General features: G+C 36.9%; 1 protein-coding gene across 1 annotated transcript in view; it reads right to left on the bottom strand.

Annotated features, from left to right (window-relative positions):
* Positions 1 to 25,488, bottom strand: part of LOC149823474 (uncharacterized) — a 181,764-nt gene that overhangs the window by 15,342 nt on the left and 140,934 nt on the right. Inside the window, exons 14-15 of the mRNA XM_090020059.1 lie at positions 3,707 to 3,787; positions 3,420 to 3,521 (exon numbers count right to left, since the gene is read on the bottom strand). Coding sequence (XP_089876185.1) covers positions 3,420 to 3,521; positions 3,707 to 3,787 — 183 coding nt within the window. The remainder of the gene's footprint in view (positions 1 to 3,419; positions 3,522 to 3,706; positions 3,788 to 25,488) is intronic.

Raw genomic sequence — 25,488 nt, 5'->3', positions numbered from 1 at the left:
CAAGGGACTCTTTTATGTCACCATCTTTCTTTGAGTCTTCATTTGGAGGAGCTTCACCAACGGAGGTCACCTTCTTTTTAAATCTTGGGCAATCCGGACGAATATGGCCCGGTTCATTACAATTATGGCAAATGATTTTCCTTCCTCCACCACCATTATTTTTGAAAAAATGAGGTGGTTTATATGGCCTTACATTGTTGCCGGGTCTAGATACGGCATGAACTTCATCAACATCTCGTTTTAATGCCAAACGAGTCTCTTCTTGACATAAGTCGGCCAAAATATCACTTAGAGGAGTAGAGGCCCTATGGAGAAGGGATCCTCTAAGTTGCTCAAATTCGGGGCGAAGCCCATGAATAAATTGGAAAAATCTTTTTTTTTTCATTTGCTCTTGCCTCATAGCAATAGCACTACCTTCCCATTGGGGTTCGAGAAGGACAAGTTCATCCCATAAAGAAGATAGGGCAATATAGTAGTCCCTAATACTCATATCACCTTGTTTGGTAGCTCTTACCTTTTCTTGTAGAAAGAAATGCCTAGCAAGGTCTCTTTGAGTGTACATGCCTTTCATAAAGAACCAAGCTTCATTAGCCTTCTTGAATTTGGCGAGATTTGCACAAATCTTTAATTCAACATTGTTCATGAACCATGCTAAAATTTTAGCATGCTCACTTAACCAATCTTCTAATTTAGAAGAGTAATCAAGAATAGCCTTCTCTTTTTCCTCTTCGTTCAAAGCTTTTTCCTCATTACCTTCAAACTTAGTCAACTTCAATTGTGGTTCCGGAATGGTTCCACATACATAACCCCAAAGTTTTTTACCTTTGAGATTGTTTTCCATAGCGGCCGCCCACATGCGATAATTGGTCCCATCCAATTTGAATGAGAGGTCGATTTTTGCATCCTTGTTGGCCATTTGTAGAAGAGGAATATAAGTGCACGAAAGAGAAGGATATTACTTGTCAAAAGAAGATCCGATGAAGCTTTATCAACCAAGGCTCTGATACCAAGTAATGAAGTGCCGGATGAAGTCTCCAAGAGCAAAACAAGAGAGCACGCACATACACAAATAGCCACTAATGGGCAAAAGAACAACACAACCACTTAAAGTGGTAAGGCACCCAAAAGAAGAGGAAAAAATATATATTCCACTCAAAAGGCTTCAAAGAAGCATGCTTTACAATGGGGAGAAACCCCTTTATTTATAGACAAAAGAGGAGGCCTTGGAAGGGCTCCTAGAGGGACGTTGGAGCCCTTCCAACGGTCATAAATATGACCGTTGGATGCTCCAACGTCCTCCTAGGTGGGGCCCATTCCAAGGTGGAAAAGAAAAGAATAAAGAAAATAAAAAAAGAATAAAGAAAATAAAAGAAAAGAAGAAAAGTTACAATATGCGATAAGAAATAAAAAGACTGCTTTACCCCTATGGGTCTATTTACAAAAGATATAAATATATATATTTATATATGTAGATAGACACATAGACATATATATAATTAATATATATATATGTGTATGTGTCGTGATCTATATATATAAATATATATATGTACAACATATTTTAACAGTAACTCCTTGTGAGGTTGTACATTTCCCAGATCAGGTGATCCGGCATGGATTTTGTAAATCTTTATTATGAATAAATAAAATGTTATGATGAATTGTGATGATCTTTTGAGTTGATTAAGATAGCCAGTTATGAATCTATAGCTTTGGCTTTTCTATTATAACATGATTATATATTGAACTCAGATATGTAATCGCATCCTTATTTATTTTAAATCTTGATATGAGGTTATCATTGTGACGCTTATGTTAACGTATAAGTGAATTACACATCACGCCAACAAATAACTAGTTTTGACTTATTAGGTGAATGATACATCGCGCCTACATAGTTTCATTGCAAATGATTGCATTATGATTGTCTGAGTAAATATATCACACCTATGTATCATGATTGATGTTTATCATGAATATCTAACTAAATTACTTATAAGGTATGTATGTGTGTTTCAGGTTGGAATGGTCAAATGTGATTTGACTTATTATTTATAAGAATTATGAATGCATATGAAAATGATGCAATGATCTGAATGTCTTAGACGTATTTTATATATATATATATATTTATTTATTTATGCAATGACTTGTATGACTTGAATGCATATAGATTATGCCTTATTACGTTAGTTAAGGTTAAATAAAATATTAAGTAATGAAATGTTTTTAAATGCTTTATGCTCGAATGCTTGAAATGAATGACTCATAGGATGTTATTCCCTTGTCTATCACTTGACGATGGATGAATAATATATCTTTACCTTTAAATGCTTGATATGTTTTCTTTAAGTTCGAGTTTTGGTTGCTTTACCAGACTTTAGCGAGTTTGACTCGTTTTATGAGGGATAGGTAATGCAGATAAAGTATGATGAGTAGTTGGAGCAAAGGGTTGGTCAAGCTGCATCCTCGAGGGTCCACTCTTACCTTGTGATCTTAGTATTCATGATCTTTTCGTTTTAAGTACTTGATCATGTAAAAACTAAAATATTTTTTCATACTCTGTTTTGAAATTAAATTAAAACTCTTCATATTTCAGTCTTATATTGTACGTGGTTTGAAATGTGTATATCCCGAACATTTTGATTTGATTGTTATCTTTAGTGTAACCGCGCCCAAAGTCTTAACCGTTTTTAAAAATCGTTTTCGCATTATACGATCTGATTTACTTATACTTATAAAAAAAAAATTGGTTTCAAAATTTCAATATTTGCACTATAATTAAGGTTAAAAAATTTGGGGGGTTACAATAAAAACTTTCAAATTACTAGTCATTACACTCGTCCTAACAGCTAGTAATCCTCTAGCAAAATTAAAAATAAAATAAACGGAATATTTTCAAAAGAAAAATAAAAAATCAAAATTACAATTACAATAACACCTTAAATACATTCTACTATGTATGTACACATATGCGTATATATAATATGCATATATATACATATATTCAATATGTATATACATATATATAATATATATAGGTATATTTAACAAATGTCACTTTGCATAAACACATGAACTATAGAGATAGATGGACATACAATCAAATAAGACATTCAAAATTTGGAATTCATGAAAGACTTGCCAAAAGCAACAAAAAAATCAATATGGGAAGATGAAATCAACATGCTAAAGGACTTGGTCAATGTTCCTCTACCCATTTAATAGCTTACAGGTTTCAGGAAAAACTAAATTGGTGATGTCACTGAATCTAAAGAATTCAAATAAAAGGATATGCAAGAATTGCAAGCAGCATTTGCAATGAAATTGCCAATCAGATATGCAAGAATCGCACAGCAGCATTTACAATGAAATTGCCAAGACCTCAAGAACAGGGAAGAAGATGGACATGAAAGAACCTGGAGCACATTAGCAGCATATCTCTGAGCTGCAGCATCTTGCTCAGCAAATCTTCGAGCATCCTCAGTTACTTTCTGTTCCTGTTCTACCCGCATGAGAACCTGCAAATGCCATCATGTATCAGACAACAACTCAAAACCCAAGTAATAGCGATAAAAATCTATCTACAGGTAAAAATCTATCCACAGGCATATTATTCAGACTTCCATTGACAAGCAATATAAGAATAGATGCGAACTAAAGTTCTCACCTAAATAATCCAGAAAAGGATGGGGCCAGAAACTACCTGTAGCATGACACGTTCTTGTTCCTGTTTATCAGTAAGAGATTGCCTAAGTAAAGCTACCTCCTCTTCCAATTGCTCTACCTATACATACATATTAAATCATTATACATTGGAAACAGCCTTCCAGAATTTACACCACATAAACAAGTTGAGTTGCTACTCCAAATTCATCTCAAATGCATTACCAACCACATATCCAACAAATATTACTATGTAAAAAAAGTTGAGCCACGACATGTTAAAGTATGGGAAAGCAGTGATCAGATGGAATCATATTAAAGTTTTATTAGCAAAAGATAAAAAGATTATTGGTTCTTGCATGCTTACACCAAGCAACAAGATATTAGAAGAGCTGTTTGAGTTCCTGAAATTTCATATACGTCTTGCGAAAAGTATTTAAACCTTAAATAGGGCTGGGAAATGAGATGAAACACTTGTGGCTCAGTTCATGCTAGCCTTGCAAAGAGTTCGTTCAAACTTGTAAAATAGGCTCGGCCATACATGAATAATAGGCATTCAGCTTGGCTCAGCTTGTAGCCATGTATAGAGAAAGTGGTAGCTTCCTACCGCTTTTCTAGCCTACCGCCAACCTACCACATGCAAACGGGTGTTTTTGGGTTGTTTTTTCACAAATCTGACCCTACAGATCTGTTCAGAATGATTGGTTTGCTAGGAAACGACATTTGGATCATGTTTTTTTATTAAAAAACTGATTTTTAAGCTTTGAATATTTATGAAAATCGTAGTTAGTTGATTTTTTACATTATAAAAACCTACTTGTATGTTGAAATCAAACAATCTAAGAGTTGATTCCTATAAAATTAAGTATATAGATCTGTACAGTCAGATTTAAGGAGAATATGGAAAAACCCTTCAAAAGACTGGTAGGCTCACAGTAGGCTAGAAAAGTGGTAGGTAGCTACCACCTACTATATATATATATATATATATATATATATATATATATATATATATATATATATATAAAGAGAGAGAGAGAGAGACACACACACACGTTTAAGTACCAAAATATATTTTATAGATTAAACCAGAGTTACTGGAAGCTTCTTAGGTAGGTGGGAAGCTCGCTTCCAGGAAACTCGCTTCGGAAGCGCGATACTCCTCGCTTCCGAAACTTCATGGGAAGCTCGATTCCCCCACGCTTCTTCTATGCTTCTCATACACATGGTCTATGCATACTATATACTTTTTTCATGTTTCTTTTCATCTTTCCATGTACTTTCTTTAAATTGGTAACCATCATTGTTAGATTTTAACAAACATTTAACTCTTTTATAGAAAAATCATGAAATATAAGAATGATCAATTTTATTTTAGTTTTTATTTGTTTATTGTTTGATTCCATATTGCTTCATTTTTTATTCATATTTCGCTTTTAAATTGAAATTTCGCTTCCCGCTTCGTATAAAATTTAAAATGCCTCGCTTCTCGATTCTGCTTCCTCGCTTCTCGATTCCGCTTCCCGTATTGTTTCCCGCTTCCGCTTCCTAGTTTGGCAACCTTGGATTAAACAATTAAAAAGTCCATGTCCTGCCCTAGCTCTCAAAACATTTGCATTTCATGTCTTGTACTTGTATTGAGTCCCCACTCGTGAACAAGTCCTTGTGACATTGGTTAAAATCCTATTGTTTCCAGCTTTGAAAGTTGAAACAACGTGCATTTTCCATAAATAAACCAGCTTGAACTCGCACAATAGGTGAGAGCTCAAACCTATTACTTTCAACTTTCATATAAATTAAATAACACATTTTTGCCCTAACCGAACCAGCCAGAGCTCAGCCGAATAGGTCTACAGTTAAAATGATACAATCCAGCTTGAACATAATACATCTTTTTGTAAATGAACCAACTCAAGCTCGGGCTTGTCATGAGCTCAAGCTTGGCTTGGCACTGCTCATTGAACACCTCAAGCTCACCTCATTTACCAGTCCCATCCTTAAATCCAGAGAAGCTGCCACATATAAGAATCATAACTTATCACAGCACTGATCACAAAAGAAAGAAAACGTGTTTCACAAAAAAGAGCCTACAACAACAAACTTCACTTTGAGTTTGTCAACAAACTACTTTCCGTGAGTTTTGGCATAGGCATTAGCATGAGTACAGAGTGCAGTTATGTAATCTTCTAGATGGATGATTGAGCAAGCTAATATTGCACTTTTCTGTAAGACTGTCATTTAATGCAACAGATTTTTCTAATTCCAAGCCATGGACAATACTAATAAAGCATATAGCCTTGGATTTTTAGAGTCCGACCATCTTAATGAAGGGGTATTGGGATCAAATCTCATGAAGGGCCTGAGTATCAGAAAAAATAAGCATTTTTATAATGTTAAGAGATAGAATACTGGATACAATCATAGCTGAGTTCAGTAGTGGCATAGTGAACCCAGTGATTCTTGGAAGCAGTGTAATGAAAAGTGTTGAGGCATAGCAAGGCGCACCACCAAAAACTGAAGAGAGGTGTAAAGCGTAAGCCTCAACATGTTTTTTTGAAAACTTTTAAAAAATTATCTAAAAATACAAATAAATAAAGAAATGCTTTATTGATGAAGTAACAACCAATAAGAAATAGAAAATCTCAAATGTTTCTTTGGTTTTTTTTGTGCCTCATGCCTCAGGCTGGTGCCGCAAGGCGCACCTTTTGCGTCTCAATGCGCGTTTTTGATAACACTGCTTGGAAGCCAATAAGTTGCATAAAGAATACTGGATACAATTATAGCTGAGTTCAGTAGTGCCATAGTGAACCCAGTGATTCTTGGAAGACAATAAGTTGCATGAATAACGTATGAAGAACTTTGATTAATTTCTTAAACCATGTGTCCAAAAGATGAGGTCGTCAAACTAATGTCTGAAAGCTTTGATAAAAATATTTGAACCAATTGTAACACCTGAGAATTTTCGATAAATTTCTGAGAAATAAAGATGAAATTCATGTTTCAATCCTTGTTTGAATTTCAATTTGGATTTGGATAATTGCAATTGTAGTATCTAGATCCTGAAGTGGACCTTAGATATTAAAATTGACCCATGGGGTGGGGCGCCCATTGGATGTGGTCCCTCTTGAATCATAGAGTCCAAGATAGGAAGGACTCAAGCCAAGCCAAGCAAATACCAAGGTGAGATGTCCCCACCTACTTTCATTTTTCCTCCTACTTAGCTTATCTAAGATTTGCTTAATTGTTTCCTTAATTAACTAAGAGACCTAATTAGCTAAGATTGCTTGATTGTTTCCTTATTTCATTAGGAATCCTAATGAGCTAGGATTCATAAATAATTAGAAATCCTAATTAGCTAAGTCTTCTAAATGGTTTCATTATTTAGTTAGGAGACCTTTTGAAAAGGTTATTTAAGTGAGGCATTCTTCTTCTCTCCCTATCACATGCCCCTCTCTCTTTTTCTTTTTTATCTCTCTCTCTCTCCCTCACTCTTTTCTTCCTCCCTCACGCCCCTCTTTGAAGAGCACACCTAGGGTAGCTGCATCTCCATTGAGTGTGTAGCTGTGATAGGAGTTGATCAAAGGAAACGAATTTTGAAAAGTATACATATGATCTAACAGTTTCGAGGTAGGTACACCCTAACTTTGTATGTGTGTATAATGCTAGGATACATAAGCAAGTCGTGAGATGATCCCCGGATGTGTATTAACACATATATCAGCCTAGATTCATGTAGGAATTGATATTGTGTTGTGCATGAAAGTTGTAAAATCAAGATTATTTTCGTACAAAGAATCTTTGTTGGTAGTATAGAGAGAACATGTTTTCTCTTGAATTACGGTTGATTTCTTTTGGGTTGTACTCACGTTATGTGTTGAATTTCTGTTTATACAACATGATATATATATGTGTGTGTATGAATAGATTTGATGTATTCTTGATGGATTTAAAAGTTTTGAATAGTTTTTCTTAAAGTTCTTTTTGAAATCACGAAGTTCTTGTTTGATTCTTGAAAAAACTATATTTTGTTTTGACTAATCAGAATGATAAATTTGTCTCTCCCAAACCGTAAACCCATAAATCCTGAAAATTTGTAGGGATGTTACTATTGAGAATGTAGTGTATGTATATACGGGTCTGGTTCTGGAATCAAAATGTTTCTTTTGTATTATTTACATGTTTGATACTATCGAGTCTGGAGTGACAGACCCAATCCAACCTGTATTATATATAACACTGAATATAGGGCACGATCTCACATTGAGAAATGTGCCAGCCATTGTTGCCTCTCCTCGCAATCCTCTTTCTCTTCTGCAGTGGCTAAACCTCAAATGATGGTGCATGACTTCTAACATGGTGTCAGAGTGGGTTGAGAAGTAATCACCAGGTCGAGATTCACTTCTTTCATCCTTCGATTCTAAATCTGATCTCGTCGGATCAGAGTTCATTCTTCTTCTGTCCTGAAAATTGATCTCATCATTTTGGGTTAAATTTTTTCCTCTCTTAAATCGTTTAGCCATCTTCCTTCCTTTCTTAAGATCTCTCAATCTCTTAAAATTGAATCTGGTAACGTCAAATCAGATTTGTTTTCTTTAAAACTCGATTATTATTTTGTTCTTTAACATTGGATCAGATCGTTCAGATCAAATTAGATCTGGTCGCGACAGATTGATTCTTTTCTTTAGCAATGTCAAATCAAATCTGATCGTATCAGATCATATTTGCATTTTTTTCAAATCTAGATTATTCTTCCGTCTTTCAAGTCAAATCTTATTCTTCAAAACTCTTTATTTAATCGTCCCTTCTTGTTCATATCGTTGAATCGGATTTGAATCATATTTCAACGTCTCAAAGTGAAATCTGATCTGATCTGATCTAATTCATTGTCCCAACGTGAAATTTATTTTCTCATCTTCATGTTTGTTACCCCTAAAACCAAATCAAATTTTCGACCCAATGAAAATTTCATATTGTTATTATGCTTTGTTCTGCTGATTATTTCTGACTACTTGCAGCAAGATATTTTCCGCAGCAAAAAAAAAAGAAAAGAGGCCAGATTTATATTGCTGGGAAATCGAACTATTGGTCTGAGTGTTCCCTTGTTATCTTTCCTCATGGATTCCCCTTCCCTTCTAGTTTCCTTGGACAACTCATATTTGAGAAATTGAACAACTCAAACTACTTGACCTTGAAGCGGCAAATTTTGCCTTTTATTAAAAGTTTGGATCTCACTAGATACCTTGATGGAACGATTCATGCACCACCATAATTTGTCCTATAAAAAGAGCGAGATGATAAAGGGGAGGTTTCCAATAAATTAGTTCATAATTCAGAGTTTGTAACATGGAGAAGAAAAGATCAGGCGGTTGTGGCTTACATTACCTCTACGCTTTCCCAAAAGGTATTAGTGGTCATTCCGCAGACCTATTCAAAGATTTTAGAAGCTAGGATTTTGCATTTAAAGAGAGAATTTCAGCTCTTGAAAAAAGAGAGTTTATCAGTTACAAAATACATGAACAAAGTCAAAAGTATCACAGATCAACTAGCCAAGGTGGGTTGCATAATTCCTGACAAAGAAAAAGTTCAACAGGCACTGAAGGGTCTGGGATCTGACTACCACATGCTAGTCACCTCCCTTCTATGTCTTCCTTCATTGCTCAGTTTTGAAGATCTACGGGCTAAGCTCCTGCAATATGAAGTCACCATTAGAGGCGAGGAGATGGCCGTGAATTCCAACAATCATGTGGTACTCGTCACAAGAATAGTGTCAGGGCGAGGACGTGCAGGTTTTCGAGGCGGACGTGGACAGAGAAGAGGTAATCAAAGAGGTCGTGGGTTACTTCCCATGCCCAACATGTCACCTAACTCATTCCCAGGGAACAAATACTCTAGAAATATACCATGTTTTTAGTGTAATAAAAGGGGGCACATTAAAGCAAATTGCAGGCATAATCCGCAAAACAAAGGCAAATTTAATGGTGTTGGGTCTTCTACAAGGAACGACTCTAAAGGTGATGTTGGTAAGATTTCGAAACTCATTCCTTATCGTGATAAATTTAATATTAAAACTGGAGATGGTGCTCTTCACCCTATCTCTCATGTTGAAAATATTTTTCTTCCACTCCCCAATTCCTCACTACGTTTATCTGATGTTTACCATTCTCCTAGCAATGTTAAAAACATTGTTTTTGTTTCTAAACTTGTCGATGATACTAATTCTTCTGGCAAATTTACTCCTTCTGTATGTGTCAAGGATCTTCTCACGAAGAAGACGCTCGTTGAAGGAAAACGACAAGGAAACATGTATGTCTTCAAGGAGTCTCTTCCAGTTTGTGATGCATCAATAAATTCACAGTCAGTTCGTCCAGTGTTATTTAAAGAATGTTTTAGTCTATCTCAGTGTAATAACCCAGAGATTTGGCATCGTCGTCTAGGTCATTGTAATCATTCATTTATTAAGAAACTTGTGTCCAGTGGACTTATTCCGCAGTCTAGTTTGAATGTTGAGGCTGATTTTTCTCTTTATTCTAGTTGCCAATTATATAAGAGTCATGTTCGTCCATTTCATTCAATAAATCAAAGAGCTTATGTGCCTTTTAAAGTTGTCTATTCTGATGTCTTGGGACCTGCCCCGCAGTTTTCTTTATCGAGCATTTGTTATTATGTTACTTTCATTGATAGTTACTCCAGATACACTTGGATTTATTTTATGAAACGTAAATCCGAAGTTTTCAAGCTTTTTTACTCATTCTATGCTTTAGTTTGAAATCAATTTTCAACTAAAATTCAATATTTTCATTGTGACGGTGGAGGAGAGTATTTATCAAAGGAATTTACTGAATGTCTACAAGATAATGGAACAAGTCATTGAATATCTTGTCCACACACTCCACAACAAAATGGTGCGGCGAAAAGAAAACAACGACACATTGTACAGAGTGCACTGAGTGCACTAAGTATGTTACATGACACTCATATTCCTTCAAACTTGTGGACGGAAGCTTTCCATTCCGCTGTGTATGTCATAAATCGACTTCCAATGAAATTGCTAGCAAATCAATCACCTTATTTTACACTCTTTGGGGTTCACCCTGACTATAATGAGTTGAGAGTGTTTGGCTGCATATGCTATATTCATATTGACAGTTCTCAACGTGACAAGTTTCAGAACAAAGCATGCAGGTGTAGGTTTGTTGGATATGTTGATCAGTACAGAGGTTATGGGTGATATAACCCCACTACAAGCCGCATCAGAGTTTCACGAAATGTCTGACGAGACTCGTACTGATAATTCAGAAAGTGTAGAGTGACACAATAAGGATGTTGAAAGTTATCAACCATGGCTCGTTGCTGAGATGTTTGACCAAATGGCAATGCACAACGTCCCCTCATGTCATACATATAACATTTCGTGTGGGGTTCAGCCTTCACTGCAGAAAATAAAGAAAAGAGAGAGAGAGGAGGGAGATGCACAATGGCGTGGGGGGCGCACATTAACACGACCTCCAAGCCCTAAGTTTTATAAATAAGCAAATATACAATGGTGAGACTACAGAAATATTACAGGAATGCCATTAATGAAACAACATTGAGCATGTGTTAGAATATTTAACATGCATATGGATCTGGATCCAGATCCATACGCATACTATATTTTAACACCCTCCCTCAAGTTGTGCGTGGTTTTGGAGCATGTACAACTTGCTCTTCAATAGCCAAAATTGACGTCCTGTTAACCCCTTGGTAAACAAGTCTGCCACTTGATCTTCTGTTTGAACATGACGTAGTTCTATCTCCTTCATCTCGACTTTCTGCCGTATAAAATGTTGATCAATCTCAATGTGCTTCGTTCTGCTATGCTGAATAGGATTACATGCAATGTTTATTGTGCTTTGATTGTCACATAGAAGAAATGATCGAATAATTGTCTCCCCAAGATCACTCAATAAGTGTCTAATCCATGTAGCTTCTGTCGTGACTGCAGCTATAGACATGTATTCAGCCTCTATACTCGACCGTGCCACTGCCTTTTGTTTTCTGCTGCTCCAGGATAGTAAATTGTGTCCAATATATACACAATATCTAGAGACATATCGTCTCTCATCTGGATCCCCTGCCCAATCTGCGTCTGTATAAGTGATGAGTTCATGTCCTCTATGCAGGTTATCGTGCTTGCAATAAACAAGTCCATCTCTTATAGTTCATTTTAAATAGCATAGAATGTGCTTCACAGCTTCCATATGACCTTCCGTTGGAGCATGCATAAACTGGGATACCTGATTAACAACATAAACTATATCAGGTCTGGTAAAGGTCAAGTACTGCAGCATCCCAACGAGGCTTCTATACGTTATTGGGTTGACACAAAGATGGCCATCTTCATAGCTCAGCCTTTGATGTAATACACTCGGAGTGCTGACTGGTTTGCAATTCGTCATCCCGGCTCTTTCCAGAAGATCAAGAGTGTATTTTTGTTGCATGAGCGTCAATGTGTCTTGTTGTCTGTCAACTTCCACACCAAGGAAGTACCTCAACTCCCCTAAATCTTTCATCTTGAAAGTTTTCATTAAAAATTGTTTCACGTCTTGCACATGATTATATGAGCTCCCAGTGATCACAATGTCATCAACATATATAAGAAGTATAACGATGCCAGTCTTTTGGTAAATAAAGAGCGAGTGGTCCAGAGAGCATCTTCTAAAACCATAGCTTTGAATTTGCATAGAGAAACTTTCAAACCAAGAACGGGACGCTTGTTTCAACCCATACAGAGATTTCCTTAGTTTGCACACCCAGGCAGTAGGATCCTTCTCGGCATAACCAGGAGGTTGCTCCATATACACTTCTTCCTTTAAAGTTCCATGCAAGAATGCATTTTTAACATCCATCTGGCTAAGCCTCCATCCTCGGTCGACTGCTAGGGATATGATGACACGAATTGTACCCATTTTGACTACCGGACTAAAAGTTGTTAAAATATGATGTATATTTATATATATATATATATATCTATATATATATATAGATTACGACACATATACATATATATGTCTACGTGTCTATCTATATATATAAATATATATATATATTTATTTTGTAAAACCTGACAGGGGTATTTCTGTCATTTCACCTGTACACGCATATCATTGATATGCTTTTTCTTTTCTTTCTTTTTCCTTTATTCTTTTTTCTTTTTTTATTTTTTAGTTTTTCTTTTTAATCATTTGAGAGGGGTCCACATAGAGTCGTTGGACCCCTCCAACGGTCATAAATATGACCGTTGGAGGGGCTCCAACGACTCTATGGGAGCCCCTCCTTGGGTCCCTTGCTGTGTATAAATAAGGGGCACAACCCCATGTATTTTCCAAGCTTCTTGTGAAGCATTCTATGAAGTGAAGAATATTTTTTACCTCTTTTTGTGCTTGACCACTTTTGTGGTTTATTTTTGCCTCTTTTTGGCCTCTTGTGTATGTGCGTGCTTTCGCTTGAAGACTTTGCCCTTTTCATTAGGCACTTCATTTCATGGTATCAGAGCCAGGTTAAGAAGGCTTCATCGGATTCTACCTTGACAAGTAATACCTCTCCTCTCTCTTGTCTTATTAATTTGTTTTTCTAAATGCCCAACAAAGATGCAAAAATCGATCTCTCATTCAAATTGGATGGGACCAATTACCGCATGTGGGCCGCCGCTATGGAGAATAATCTCAAAGGTAAAAAGCTTTGGGGTTACGTATGTGGAACCATTCTGGAACCACAATTGAAGTTAACTAAATTTGAAGGAAATGAGGAAAAAACTTTGAATGAAGAAGAAAAGGAAAAGGCTATTCTTGATTATTCTTCTAAAATGGAAGATTGGGAAAGTGAACATGCTAAAATCTTAGCATGGTTTATGAATAATGTCGAGTTGAAGATTTGTGCAAACCTTGCAAAATTCAAAAAGGCTAATGAAGCATGGTTTTTTATGAAAGGCATGTACACCCAAAGAGACCTTGCTAGGCATTTTTTTCTACAAGAAAAGGTAAGAGCTACCAAGCAAGGTGATATGAGCATTAGGGACTACTATAGTGCCCTATCCTCTTTATGGGAAGGAAGTGCTATTGCTATGAGACAAGAGCAAATGGAAAAAGAGAGGTTCTTTCAATTTATTCATGGGCTTCGTCCCGAATTTGAACAACTTAGAGGATCTCTACTTCATAGGGCCTCTACCCCTCTAAGTGATATTTTGGCAGATTTATGTCAAGAAGAAACCCGTTTGGCCTTGAAAAGAGATGTTGATGAAGTGCATGCCGTGTCTAGGCCCGGCAACAATGTAAGAACATATAAACCACCACATTTTTGGAAGAATAATGGTGGTGGAGGAAGAAAAATTATTTGTCATAATTGTAATGAACCGGGCCATATTCGTCCCGATTGCCCTAGATTCAAGAAGAAGGTGGCTTCCGTGGGGGAAACTCCACCAATCATCAATGAAGATTCAAACAAGGATGGTGACATAAAGGAGTCCATCGCTCATCTAACTGAAACTCTTCAACAATTTATAAAGATGAACGCCTCTACATCATCCTCCTCACCTTCCACTTCCGGTGCCGCCATCTCCTCTTTTCCAGGTATGACCTCTTGGATTCTTGACTCAGGTGCCTCTTTTCATATGACTCCAAATGCATCACTTTTATCAAAACCAAGTCTCAATAAATTTAAATCATATGTATCGACCGCCGATGGAACATCTTTAAATGTTGAAGGTATTGGAAACCTTGAGAAAACTTATGACCAAAACAAAGAATTTTTTGTTCCCAAAATCCGAATTATTTCAAAACTTAATCTAAATCTTTTTTCCGTCTCTCAAATTACCGATTTTGAATGTAATGTCTCGTTTTCACCAACCCATTACTATGTGCAGGATCTCCGGTCCGGGAAGCGGATTGGGCAAGGCCATAGGAGAGGGGACCTTTACTATATGGATTTTTTGTCTTTGCCATCCAAATCATTTTGTAATCACGTTCAATCCAAAGATATTGAGACTTGGCATAAGAGACTTGGACACCCTAGTATTTCCAAGTTGTACCTTTTTCCGTTTTTGGAAAAATTTTGTAATACAAATACATTTACATGCAATGATTGTATTCTTGGGAAAATTCACTCTCTTCCATATTCTCATAGCAATTTTGTGTCAAAAAGGCCTTTTGAACTTGTGCATTCCGATGTATGGGGACCGGCACCCGTTATGTCCAAAGGGGGCTTCTCTTACTATGTTTCTTTTATTGATGATTTTACTAGATATACATGGGTTTACATTATCAAGAATAAATCTGATGTCTTCATTAATTTTAAAGAGTTTCATGCTCTTGTTCAAAATCAATTCCAACACAATATAGCCACTTTTAGGTCTGACTCAGGAGGAGAGTACATGTATAAAGACTTTCAAAATTATTTTAAAACAAATGGAATTTTGCACCAATGATCTTGTCCTAAAACTCCGCAACAAAATGGTCTTGCGGAAAGGAAACATAGACATTTAATCGAAACCACAAGAACTCTTCTTGTGTCTAAAAATGTTCCTAAAAACTTTTGGGCCGAAGCTCTTCTTACCGCAACATATCTTGTGAATCGTATGCCCTCTTCTTCTTTAAAAAATGTTTCACCATTTGAATTTTTTTTTAAAATTACTCCTTATTTTAATAGACTAAGAATCTTTGGATGCAAATGTTTTGTACTTAATCTAGGACACGATAAGTTATCACCTAAAGCTATTGAATGTGTATTCATTGGCTATGGTGAGAATAAAAAAGGCTATAGATGCTATGATATTCGAAACAATAAATTATATGTGTCGAGAAATGTAAACTTTATTGAAGATCAAAATGGTTTCGATATCCACACATCTAAGGAAGACATCGATTATTCTTTTCTATTCGACTTAGCTCCTAGGATTGAGTCTCCTAAGGCAATTACTTGTGATACTAGTTGTGATGGAATTTCACATTATAATGATATACCACAACATGAGAATACTTCCCAAAATGATATAAATGTATATACCCGGCGGATCGGAAATGAATATCAACCTGCTATTGACAGATACTCTCAAGACCTCTCTTTAGAAGAATCTATTGATAACAATCCACCTAGGAGATCTTCTCGTACTAGTAGGCCACCACAAAAAATTGTGTCTTATGAATCTTTTTCGCCGAATTATAGGGCTTGTCTCATGTTAATACATTCGTATTATGAACCTACCTCATTCAAGGAAGCTAAAGATCACCCACATTGGATTGAAGCTATGAAAATCGAATTAGAGGCTCTTAACAAAGCCCAAACCTGGAACATTATTCCTCAACCTTTAGGAAAAAAAGCAATTGGGTGTAGATGGGTATATAAGGTCAAAACCAAATGTGATGGGTCTCTTGAAAGATACAAAGCTCGTTTGGTTGCTAAAGGCTACGCCCAAGAATATGGGATTGATTATGAAGAAACATTTGCTCCTGTAGCCAGAATGACTAGTGTTCGAACCCTAATTGCTTTAGCATCCATCAAACAATGGTCGATATATCAACTTGATGTTAAAAATGCGTTTTTAAATGAAACTCTGTGTGAAGAAGTTCTTATGGATCCTCCACCGGGTCTTGAAATTGGGAAAGGTAATATTCTAAAATTAAACAAAGCTCTCTATGGTTTAAAACAAGCACCAAAAGCTTGGTATGATCTTTTTAGCAAAGTAGTTCTTGATAATGGTTTATCCTCATGTTACACATATACTGCTTTGTTTGTTAAATCTTCTAATGAATACATAACAATTTTGTTATTATATGTTGATGACATGATTATCACAGGTAATGATAAGAAAGGTATTGATCTTATTAAAAACATTCTTAAGAAAAATTTTGATATGTCTGATCTGGGTTTTCTAAGGTATTTCTTAGGAATTGAAGTTGCATACTCCCCCAAGGGGTATGTCCTATCTCAAATGAAGCTTGCCTCTGACATTATTGCTAAGTCTGGGTTGACAGATGACAAAAGGGTGGAGACTCCAGAAGTGATCAATGCCAAGATGAGAGCCAATGATGGCACTCCTTTAGCAGATCCCACGCCTTATCGTCAATTAATTGGATCCTTAACATATTTATCTATCACCAGGCCTGACATTTCACATGCAGTTCATAGTGCAAGCCAATTTCAGACTGCTCCTACTACTACTCACATGGCAGCAGTAATGAGGATTATCAGATACTTAAAAAATTTCATAACTAAGGGAGTATTCTTCTCCTCTTCTTCACCTCTCACTTTACTTGCGTATACTGACTCTGATTGGGGGGGTAACCCCGATGATCGTATTTCTACCACAGGTTATTGTGTGTTTCTTGGGGAGTCACTTATCTCCTGAAGGTGTAAGAAGCAGCGTAAAGTTTCTCTCTCGTCTACCGAAGCAGAATATCGTGCGATGGCCACTACCACAACTAAGATTATATGGTTAAGAAGCTTACTTAAAGATATGGGTGTCTCATTCTCAACTCCTTCAAAGCTATGTTGTGACAACAAGAGCTCCATCTATATTGCTAGCAATCACACTTTTCATGAACGAACGAAGCATATTGAGATGGACTGTCATTATGTTCGAGATGAGTTCCTCCGCGGCACCATTCAACTCCTATATGTTCCTACCGAATATCAGTTAACGGACTTCTTCACCAAAGCCCTGCCTTCGTCTCGCTTCTACTTCCTCCTTAGCAAACTCTCGGTGATTTCACCATGTGTTTGAGGGGGGTGTTAAAATATGATGTATATTTATATATATATATATATATATATATAGATTACGACACATACATATATATGATATATATATGTCTACGTGTCTATCTATATATATAAATATATATATATTTATTTTGTAAAACCCGACAGGGGTATTTCTGTCATTTCACCTGTACACGCATATCATTGATATGCTTTTTCTTTTCTTTCTTTTTCCTTTATTCTTTTTTTATTTTTTAGTTTTTCTTTTTAATCATTTGAGAGGGGTCCACATAGAGTCGTTGGACCCCTCCAACGGTCATAAATATGATCGTTGGAGGGGCTCCAACGACTCTATGGGAGCCCCTCCTTGGGTCCCTTGCTGTGTATAAATAAGGGGCACAACCCCATGTATTTTCCAAGCTTCTTGTGAAGCATTCTATAAAGTGAAGAATATTTTTTACCTCTTTTTGTGCTTGACCACTTTTGTGGTTTATTTTTGCCTCTTTGTGGCCTCTTGTGTATGTGCGTGCTTTCGCTTGAAGACTTTGCCCTTTTCATTAGGCACTTCATTTCAAAAGTTTCATCGTAATCTTCACTATATTGTTGTGTGAATCCCCAAGCAACAAGTCACACTTTATTTCTGTCAATACTTCCTTCAGGCTTATACTTTGTTTTATAAACCCATTTTGAGCCAACTACATTCTTTCCTTCTGGCCGAGGTACTATTTTCCAAGTCTGACACTCATGAAGTGCTTCTATTTCTTCATTCATAGCTTCAGTCCAATGACGAGATTAAAGAGCTTGATTAAAACAAGTGGGTTCATCCTGTTTTGTGAGCTGAGACATAAACAACTGGAAATCAAGAGAAAAGGTCTCATAACTCACCCATCGTTGAATAGGATGCCTAATGTGTGATGGCCTTTGAGCCGGATCATTAGTGATGCTTTATAGATTCCTCTGCTTTATATTTTTGTCCCGTCTAGTTTATATCTGTCCAGAGAAGCGTTCTACTGAAGGTGGTTCTACTGAAGATGGTTCAACACGCATCTGTGAGTCATCAAACCCCCTACTCAACCCGAAGGAAGGACAATTCGCTTGACATGTTTCTCCTGTATTAGCAAAAAGATTTGCGCTCATCGGATCATATACCTCTACTTCTTGAGATAGCAACTCTTCAGAGTCATTGACCTGAAAATTTTGTTCATCAAAAACATTCCTGGAGGTCCTAATACATTTTGTAGTAGGGTCATAGCATCGATAGCCTTTGTATTCATCTGCATACCCAACGAATCTGCACTTAACGACCTTGTCCTGAAACTTATTTTGCAGAGATGAATCAATATGTACATAACATATACAACCAAAAATACGCAGCTCATCATAAGAGGGATGTTGCCCAAATAAAATATAATATGGAGAGTTCTGATCCAAAAGTACCATAGGAAGGCGATTTATGACATGAACAGATGTGTGAAAAACTTTTGTCCAGAGACTAACGGGCACATTGCTATCATGTAACATGCCCATCGCACTCTCGACAATATGCATGTGTTTCCTTTCCGCATCCCCATTTTGTTGAGGGCAAGAAACCTGTCGACTTATTCATTTATCTCGAACAAAGGCAATAAACTCGTTTGATGAATAATATCATAGGAAATGCACAATATCATAGGAAAACTTTGTTTTGACCATCGAATGGAATTCTCGAAATATTTGAAAAACTTCATGCGTATGTTTCAAGAAATATATCCAAGTATAACGGGAATAGTAATCAATAAAGATAACATAGTAACGACTACCGGAAAGAGAAGGAATAGGTGTGGGTCCCCAAACATCGGAACAAATAATCTCAAATGGCTTTGAAGCCCTTTTATTAATAATATGAAACAGAAGAACATGGCTTTTGCAGAGTTTGCATGAGGAACATTTATTATTATCTAAAAAGGAACATAAACTAGACTCTGGAAGAAGACCATCATATACAAGACTTTCAACGAAGCCCCGACTACAATGGCCCAAACGACTGTGCCAAATATCTGGCTTATTACAATGAGATGAATTAAAAACTTCCAATGAAGGGAAAAACAAAGACTCTGAAGACGAAGACACTGAAGAATGCTTGAACGACTTCAACTGGAGGACTGGGGCTGAAGGCGACGACATTGAGGGAATCTCCTTGAAGACGTACATGTTTCGTTGTCGCTCTGCCTTAGCGAATGTCTCCCTCGTTCGTAGATCCTTAACATAAACAGAAGAGGAAGTAAATTCGACGAAAGAATTCATATCGTCAACAAGTTTAGCTACAGAAACAATGTTCTTTTTAATATTAGGAGCAAGGAGAACATTGGACAAGTGAAGTGAGGACTCTGACATAGGGATATGTGCACTGCCAGTAATGACTAATGCAGTGATAAGTTCCATCTCCCGTAACTATACTACCTCTTTCAGAATAAGGCAATAAGTGAGATAACTTACTGGCATTACCCGTAATATGAGTGGCAGCACCAGAATCAACATACCACTCGCCTTGTTCATTTTGCTTGATCGTCATCTGTGACAATGCTGATAACAAAAGTTGTTGCACATCTGTAGATGGCGCTTTCGTGTCCACAGTAGTAGCTGACTTATTTTCAATTTTGTTTATTTTTCCTCTATTTTGTAGATTAAACCAACAATCAGCTTTCACATGTCCTCTTTTGTTACATAAGAAACAAGTGGGCACTCACCAGAAATATTAGGTGTAGGCCAGATACCACTGTGAGAAAGGAGCCCTTGATCTCTACACAGACCTGTCACCCAGAGAGAGAGAGAGGAGAGAGAGAGAGATTCCAGAGAAAGGGGGTCAGTCTATCGTGGCAGCACCTTTCATTCTATTAATATGTTAAGTGTATAAAACTAGGGTACATAAATACCCCTTAATAACATGCTAATTTACATTATACATTGATTTGGGTCGGGACCCGATCCAGTATATAAATCGGGTCGGGTCAGGTATATACATAATGACGACTTCTTTTCAGCCTCCCTCAAGTTGTGCAAGGTGTTGAACCATGTACAACTTGCTTTTCAGAAACCAAAATCTGTCCTTTGTCAACCCTTTAGTGAGGATGTCAGCAACTTGTTCTTCGGTTGGCACATACGTGGGCTCAATCTCTTTATCTTCAACCTTTTTTCTAATAAAATGTTGATCTATTTCAATATGCTTTGCTCAGACTATGGTGGATGGGATTGAAGGACATGTTGATGGCACTTTGATTGTCACACAGCAACAGTGACCGAGCAATCGGTTCTCCCATTTCTGTCAGGAGATGTCTTATCTATATAGCCTCAGCCGTGGCAGTGGTCATCGATCTGTATTCAGCCTCAGTGCTTGATCTAGCAACCGCCTTTTGTTTTCTACTGCTCCAGGATACCAAGTTTGGTCCAATGAAGCTGCAATAACCGGATACTGATCGTCATTCATCTGGATCACCCGCCCAATCAGCATAAGTGACAATTTCATGGCCCCCGCCTGGATCTAATTCTTTTTCTTGTATACCAGTCCATCACCAATTGTACCCTTCAGGTAACGAAGTATATGTTTGACTGCCTCCATATGTGACATACGAGGTTCATTCATAAACTGGGATACCTGATTAACCGAATATCCTATATCAGGTCTAGTAAAAGTCAGGTATTACAACATGCCAACTAAGTTGCGATACTTAGTGGGATTTCTATATATATCCCCTTCCTTTGAACTCAATTTCTAATGAATAACACTTGGAGTTGTTAACGGCTTACAATCTGTCATGCCTGCTCTGCTGATAATGTCCAACGTGTATTTGTGTTGAGTAAGGGTGAGTGTATCACTTCTTTTATCAACTTCTACCCTAAGAAAATATCGCAGCTCAAACAAATCTTTCATCTTAAATCTCTGATTTAATAGCTTCTTCACCTGCTCAATGTGACTTTTACAGTTCCCTGTGATGATGATGTCATCTACATATATCAATAGAAGAGTAGTGACTCCTTGTTCATTGTGAATAAATAATGAGTGATCCAGAAGGGACCGAGAGAAGCCATGCCGTTGTATCTCTAGAGAAAAACTGTTGAACCAGGAACGAGAAGCTTGTTTTAAACCATAGAGTGCTCTTTTTAACTTGCATACATATTTTTTGGCGTCTCGTTCTACATATCCAGTGGGTTGTTCCATGTAGACCTCCTCTTTTAAATCCCCGTGCAAAAATGCATTTTTTACATCCAGCTGGCTCAATGTCCATCCATGTTTAATGGCTAGACTCTGTTAAAACATATGTAATAATACCATAATACCCGATAGGGGTATTATGGTCATTTCACAAAGTACCCCATAGGGGTACTTATTTTGTTTCTCGTATTTCACTATTTTTTATTTTTGTATTTTTTGGATACCGAAAAGGGGCCCCACAATGGAGTCGTTGGGGCCCCCAACGACTCTATTGGGAGCCCCTTTGGTCTCCTCTTCTTATAAATAGGGGGAACCCCCCATGTATGTAGTATTACTCTTGAGAGCTCCTCTTCAATAATAGTGATATTATTTTTCATGTGTAGCCTTTTTATAAGGCCCTTTGTATATCCCTTAGTGGATTTTCTCTCTTGTGCTTGTTGCATTTGTCCGTGTGGGACATAGTGAATGCTTTAGCATTCTTGGTTTCTTCCGCTTATTTCATTACATGGTATCAGAGCCATAAGATCTTCTAAAGGTAAACTCTTGTCTCTCTCTACTTCCTTTCTTTCTCACATCTTCCTTGTGTAGCAATGGAAGTCAAGATCGATCTATCATTCAAACTCAATGGAAAAAATTACATGATGTGGGCATCCGCAATGGAGAATAATCTCAAAGGCAAGAAGCTTTGGGGTTATGTAATGGGAACCGTTCCGGAACCCCAACTTAAGCTCACAAAGATGGAAGGAGATCAAGAGAAAGCACTTGAAGGCGATGCTCGTCTCAAGGCTATTGAAGATTATAATCATCAAATGGAAGATTGGGAGAGCAACCATGCAAAAATCCTAGCATGGTTTATGAATAATGTCGAACTTAAGGTATGTGCAAATATTGCAAAATTCCGCCGGGCAAATGAAGTTTGGTTCTTTATGAAGGGTATGTTTACCCAAAAGGATCTTGCAAGAGCTTATTTCTTGCAAGAAAAAGTAAGAACCACAAAACAAGGTGACATGAGCATACAAGATTACTATAGTGCTCTAAACCCTTTGTGGGATGAATTGGCTCTTTTAGAGCCTAAATGGGTATCTATGGAGGATGTGGTTCTAAGACAAAAACAAATGGAACAAGATAGATTGTTTCAATTTTTATTTGGGCTTCGTCCCGAATTTGAACAAGTGAGATCCTCACTTCTCCATAGATCCACGTTTCCTCCCTTAGAAGAAGCTATTGCCGAGATTACTCAATAAGAGACTAGGCATAGCATGGGTAAAAGCATAGAGGAAGTTCTTGCCGTATCTAAACCCGGCAATCATGTTAAAACATACAAACCACCTCATTTTGGTAAGCAAGGGAGTGGTGGAAGAAAAATGATTATATGTCACCATTGTTATGAGCCGGGACATATTAAACCCGTTTGCCCAAAGCTAAATGGGGCATTCAAGCCAAAGGTGGCTTCCGTTGAAGAATCCACCACCAAAGAAGATGACGGCAAGAACGGGGATCTCAAAGACACTCTTGGACAAATCTCCTTGGCTCTTCAACAAATCTTAAAGGTCACTTCTTCCACCTCCGGTGCCGCCATTGCCTTATCATCACCTCCCGGTACGTACTCTTGGATTTTAGATTCCGGAGCTTCTTTTCACATGACCCCTCATGAAAATGCATTAACCAATGTGCACACCAATTCAAAAATGTCTTGTGTCTCTACGGCCGATGGAACTTTTCTCAAAATAAATGGTGTTGGAACTCTTGATTCTAAAAATGTTCAAAATTTCCTTGTTCCAAAAGTTAGAATAGTTCCAAAATTAAATCTTAACCTCTTTTCCGTTTCTCAAATAGCCGACCATGGATGTGAAATATCTTTCTCATCCCAAGGGTGCTTTGTGCAGGATCTCCGGTCCGGGAAGCGGATTGGGCAAGGCCATAGGAAGGGAGACCTTTATTTTATGGATAATTTAATGCTTCCAAATACCTCATTTTGTACTTATGTCCAAGACAAAAATATTGAAACTTGGCATAAAAGGCTTGGACATCCAAGTTACTCTAAAATGTATATTTTTCCTTTTGGACACAAGTTTTGTAAAGAAAAAGATATTAATTGCAAAGATTGCATTTTTGGGAAAATGAAGTCTACTCCTTTTCCTATTAGATCCTTTGTGACAACAAGACCTTTTGAATTGGTGCATTCCGATGTTTGGGGGCCATCTCCGGTTCTATCTAAAGGTGGTTATTCATATTATGTTACTTTTATTGATGATTATACTAGATATGTATGGATTTATTTTCTTAACTTTAAATCGGAAGTTTTTAACTTCTTTAAAGAAGTCCATGCAAAAATTCAAAATCAATTTCAAAGTCAAATATCCATTCTTAGATCCGATTCGGGTGGAGAATACTTATCAAATGATTTTCAAGCATATCTAAAACAACATGGCATTTGTCATCAAAAATCTTGCCCAAGAACTCCTCAACAAAACGGTCTAGCGGAATGAAAACATAGGCATATTTTGGAAACCACTAGATCCTTACTCATTTCTAAAAATATTCCTAAAAATTTTTGGGCCGAAGCCGTGTTAACCTCCACCTATTTAATCAATAGGATGCCATCTTCAAAATTGAATAATATCTCTCCTTATGAAAAACTTTTTAATATGACACCCGACTACAATCGTCTTCGGATTTTTGGGTGTAAATGCTTTGTTCTTTTACATAAAAGAGATAAATTGTCACCTAAAGCAATAGAATGTGTATTTTTAGGATATGGTGAAAATAAAAAAGGCTATAGATGCTTTGATCATAAAAACAATAAGTTATTTGTCTCCAAAGATGTAACCTTTTTAGAAGATGAAAATGGATTTGACATATTGGAAAAATCAAATGAAATTGATTATATGTTTATCAATGATCTTTTAGAAGATTCAAATGATGACTCTTTGAGTCATCCGGAAATTTTAGAAAATACTCATGATTCTCATGATGATGATGTATCACCAACTAATGGTGACAATCTCAAGTATACACTCGGCATGAGGAAGCCCAACCTATTAGTGCTTTAGAAAAATTCTTGCGGCTTAATGAACCCCTAGAAGAAACCTCTCTTAAGCGTTCTTCTAGAGAATCAATTCCACCTAATAGGTTTGTCTCATATGAAACTCTTTCACATAAATATAGAGCTTGTCTAATAGCCTTGCATTCTTACTATGAACCCTCCCATTATAATCAAGCAAAAAGTATACCTCATTGGGTTGAAGCAATGAAAGTTGAACTAGATGCTTTAAATAAAGCTAAAACTTGGGAAATAGTTCACCTTCCTCCAAATAAGAAAGATATAGGATGTCGATGGGTCTACAAAGTCAAAACAAAAAGTGATGGTTCCCTAGAGTGCTATAAAGCTAGATTAGTTGCTAAGGGATACTCACAAGAATATGGCATCGATTATGAGGAGACTTTTGCTCCCGTGGCTCGCATGACAAGCGTTAGAACTTTAATTGCGGTAGCATCATCTAAGAAATGGCCTATATTCCAATTAGATGTTAAAAATGCCTTTCTTAATGGACAGTTGAATGAAGAAGTATATATGGATCCTCCGCCGGGAATCAGTGTTAACCAAGGTCAAACCCTTCGGTTATTAAAAGCCTTATATGGTCTTAAACAAGCCCCTAAGGCTTGGTATGATAGATTTAGTGCTATCATGTTACAATTGGGATTTCGCTCATGTTATACTGACACTGCTCTTTTTGTTAAAAATGCAGGTAATAGTATCATCATCCTTCTGCTTTATGTTGATGATATGATCATCACTGGCAATGATGAAAGTGGTATTCTTAAAGTTAAAAATATGTTAAAACATAATTTTGATATGTCTGATCTGGGTTTTCTCAGGTACTTTCTTGGTATAGAAG

Source organism: Nuphar pumila, chromosome 10, assembly GCF_984573655.1.
Source record: "Nuphar pumila chromosome 10, dmNupPumi1.hap1.1, whole genome shotgun sequence".
Lineage (NCBI taxonomy): Eukaryota > Viridiplantae > Streptophyta > Magnoliopsida > Nymphaeales > Nymphaeaceae > Nuphar > Nuphar pumila.
The sequence above is the reverse complement of the archived record's forward strand: the minus strand, read 5'-3'. Positions and strand labels throughout refer to the sequence as shown.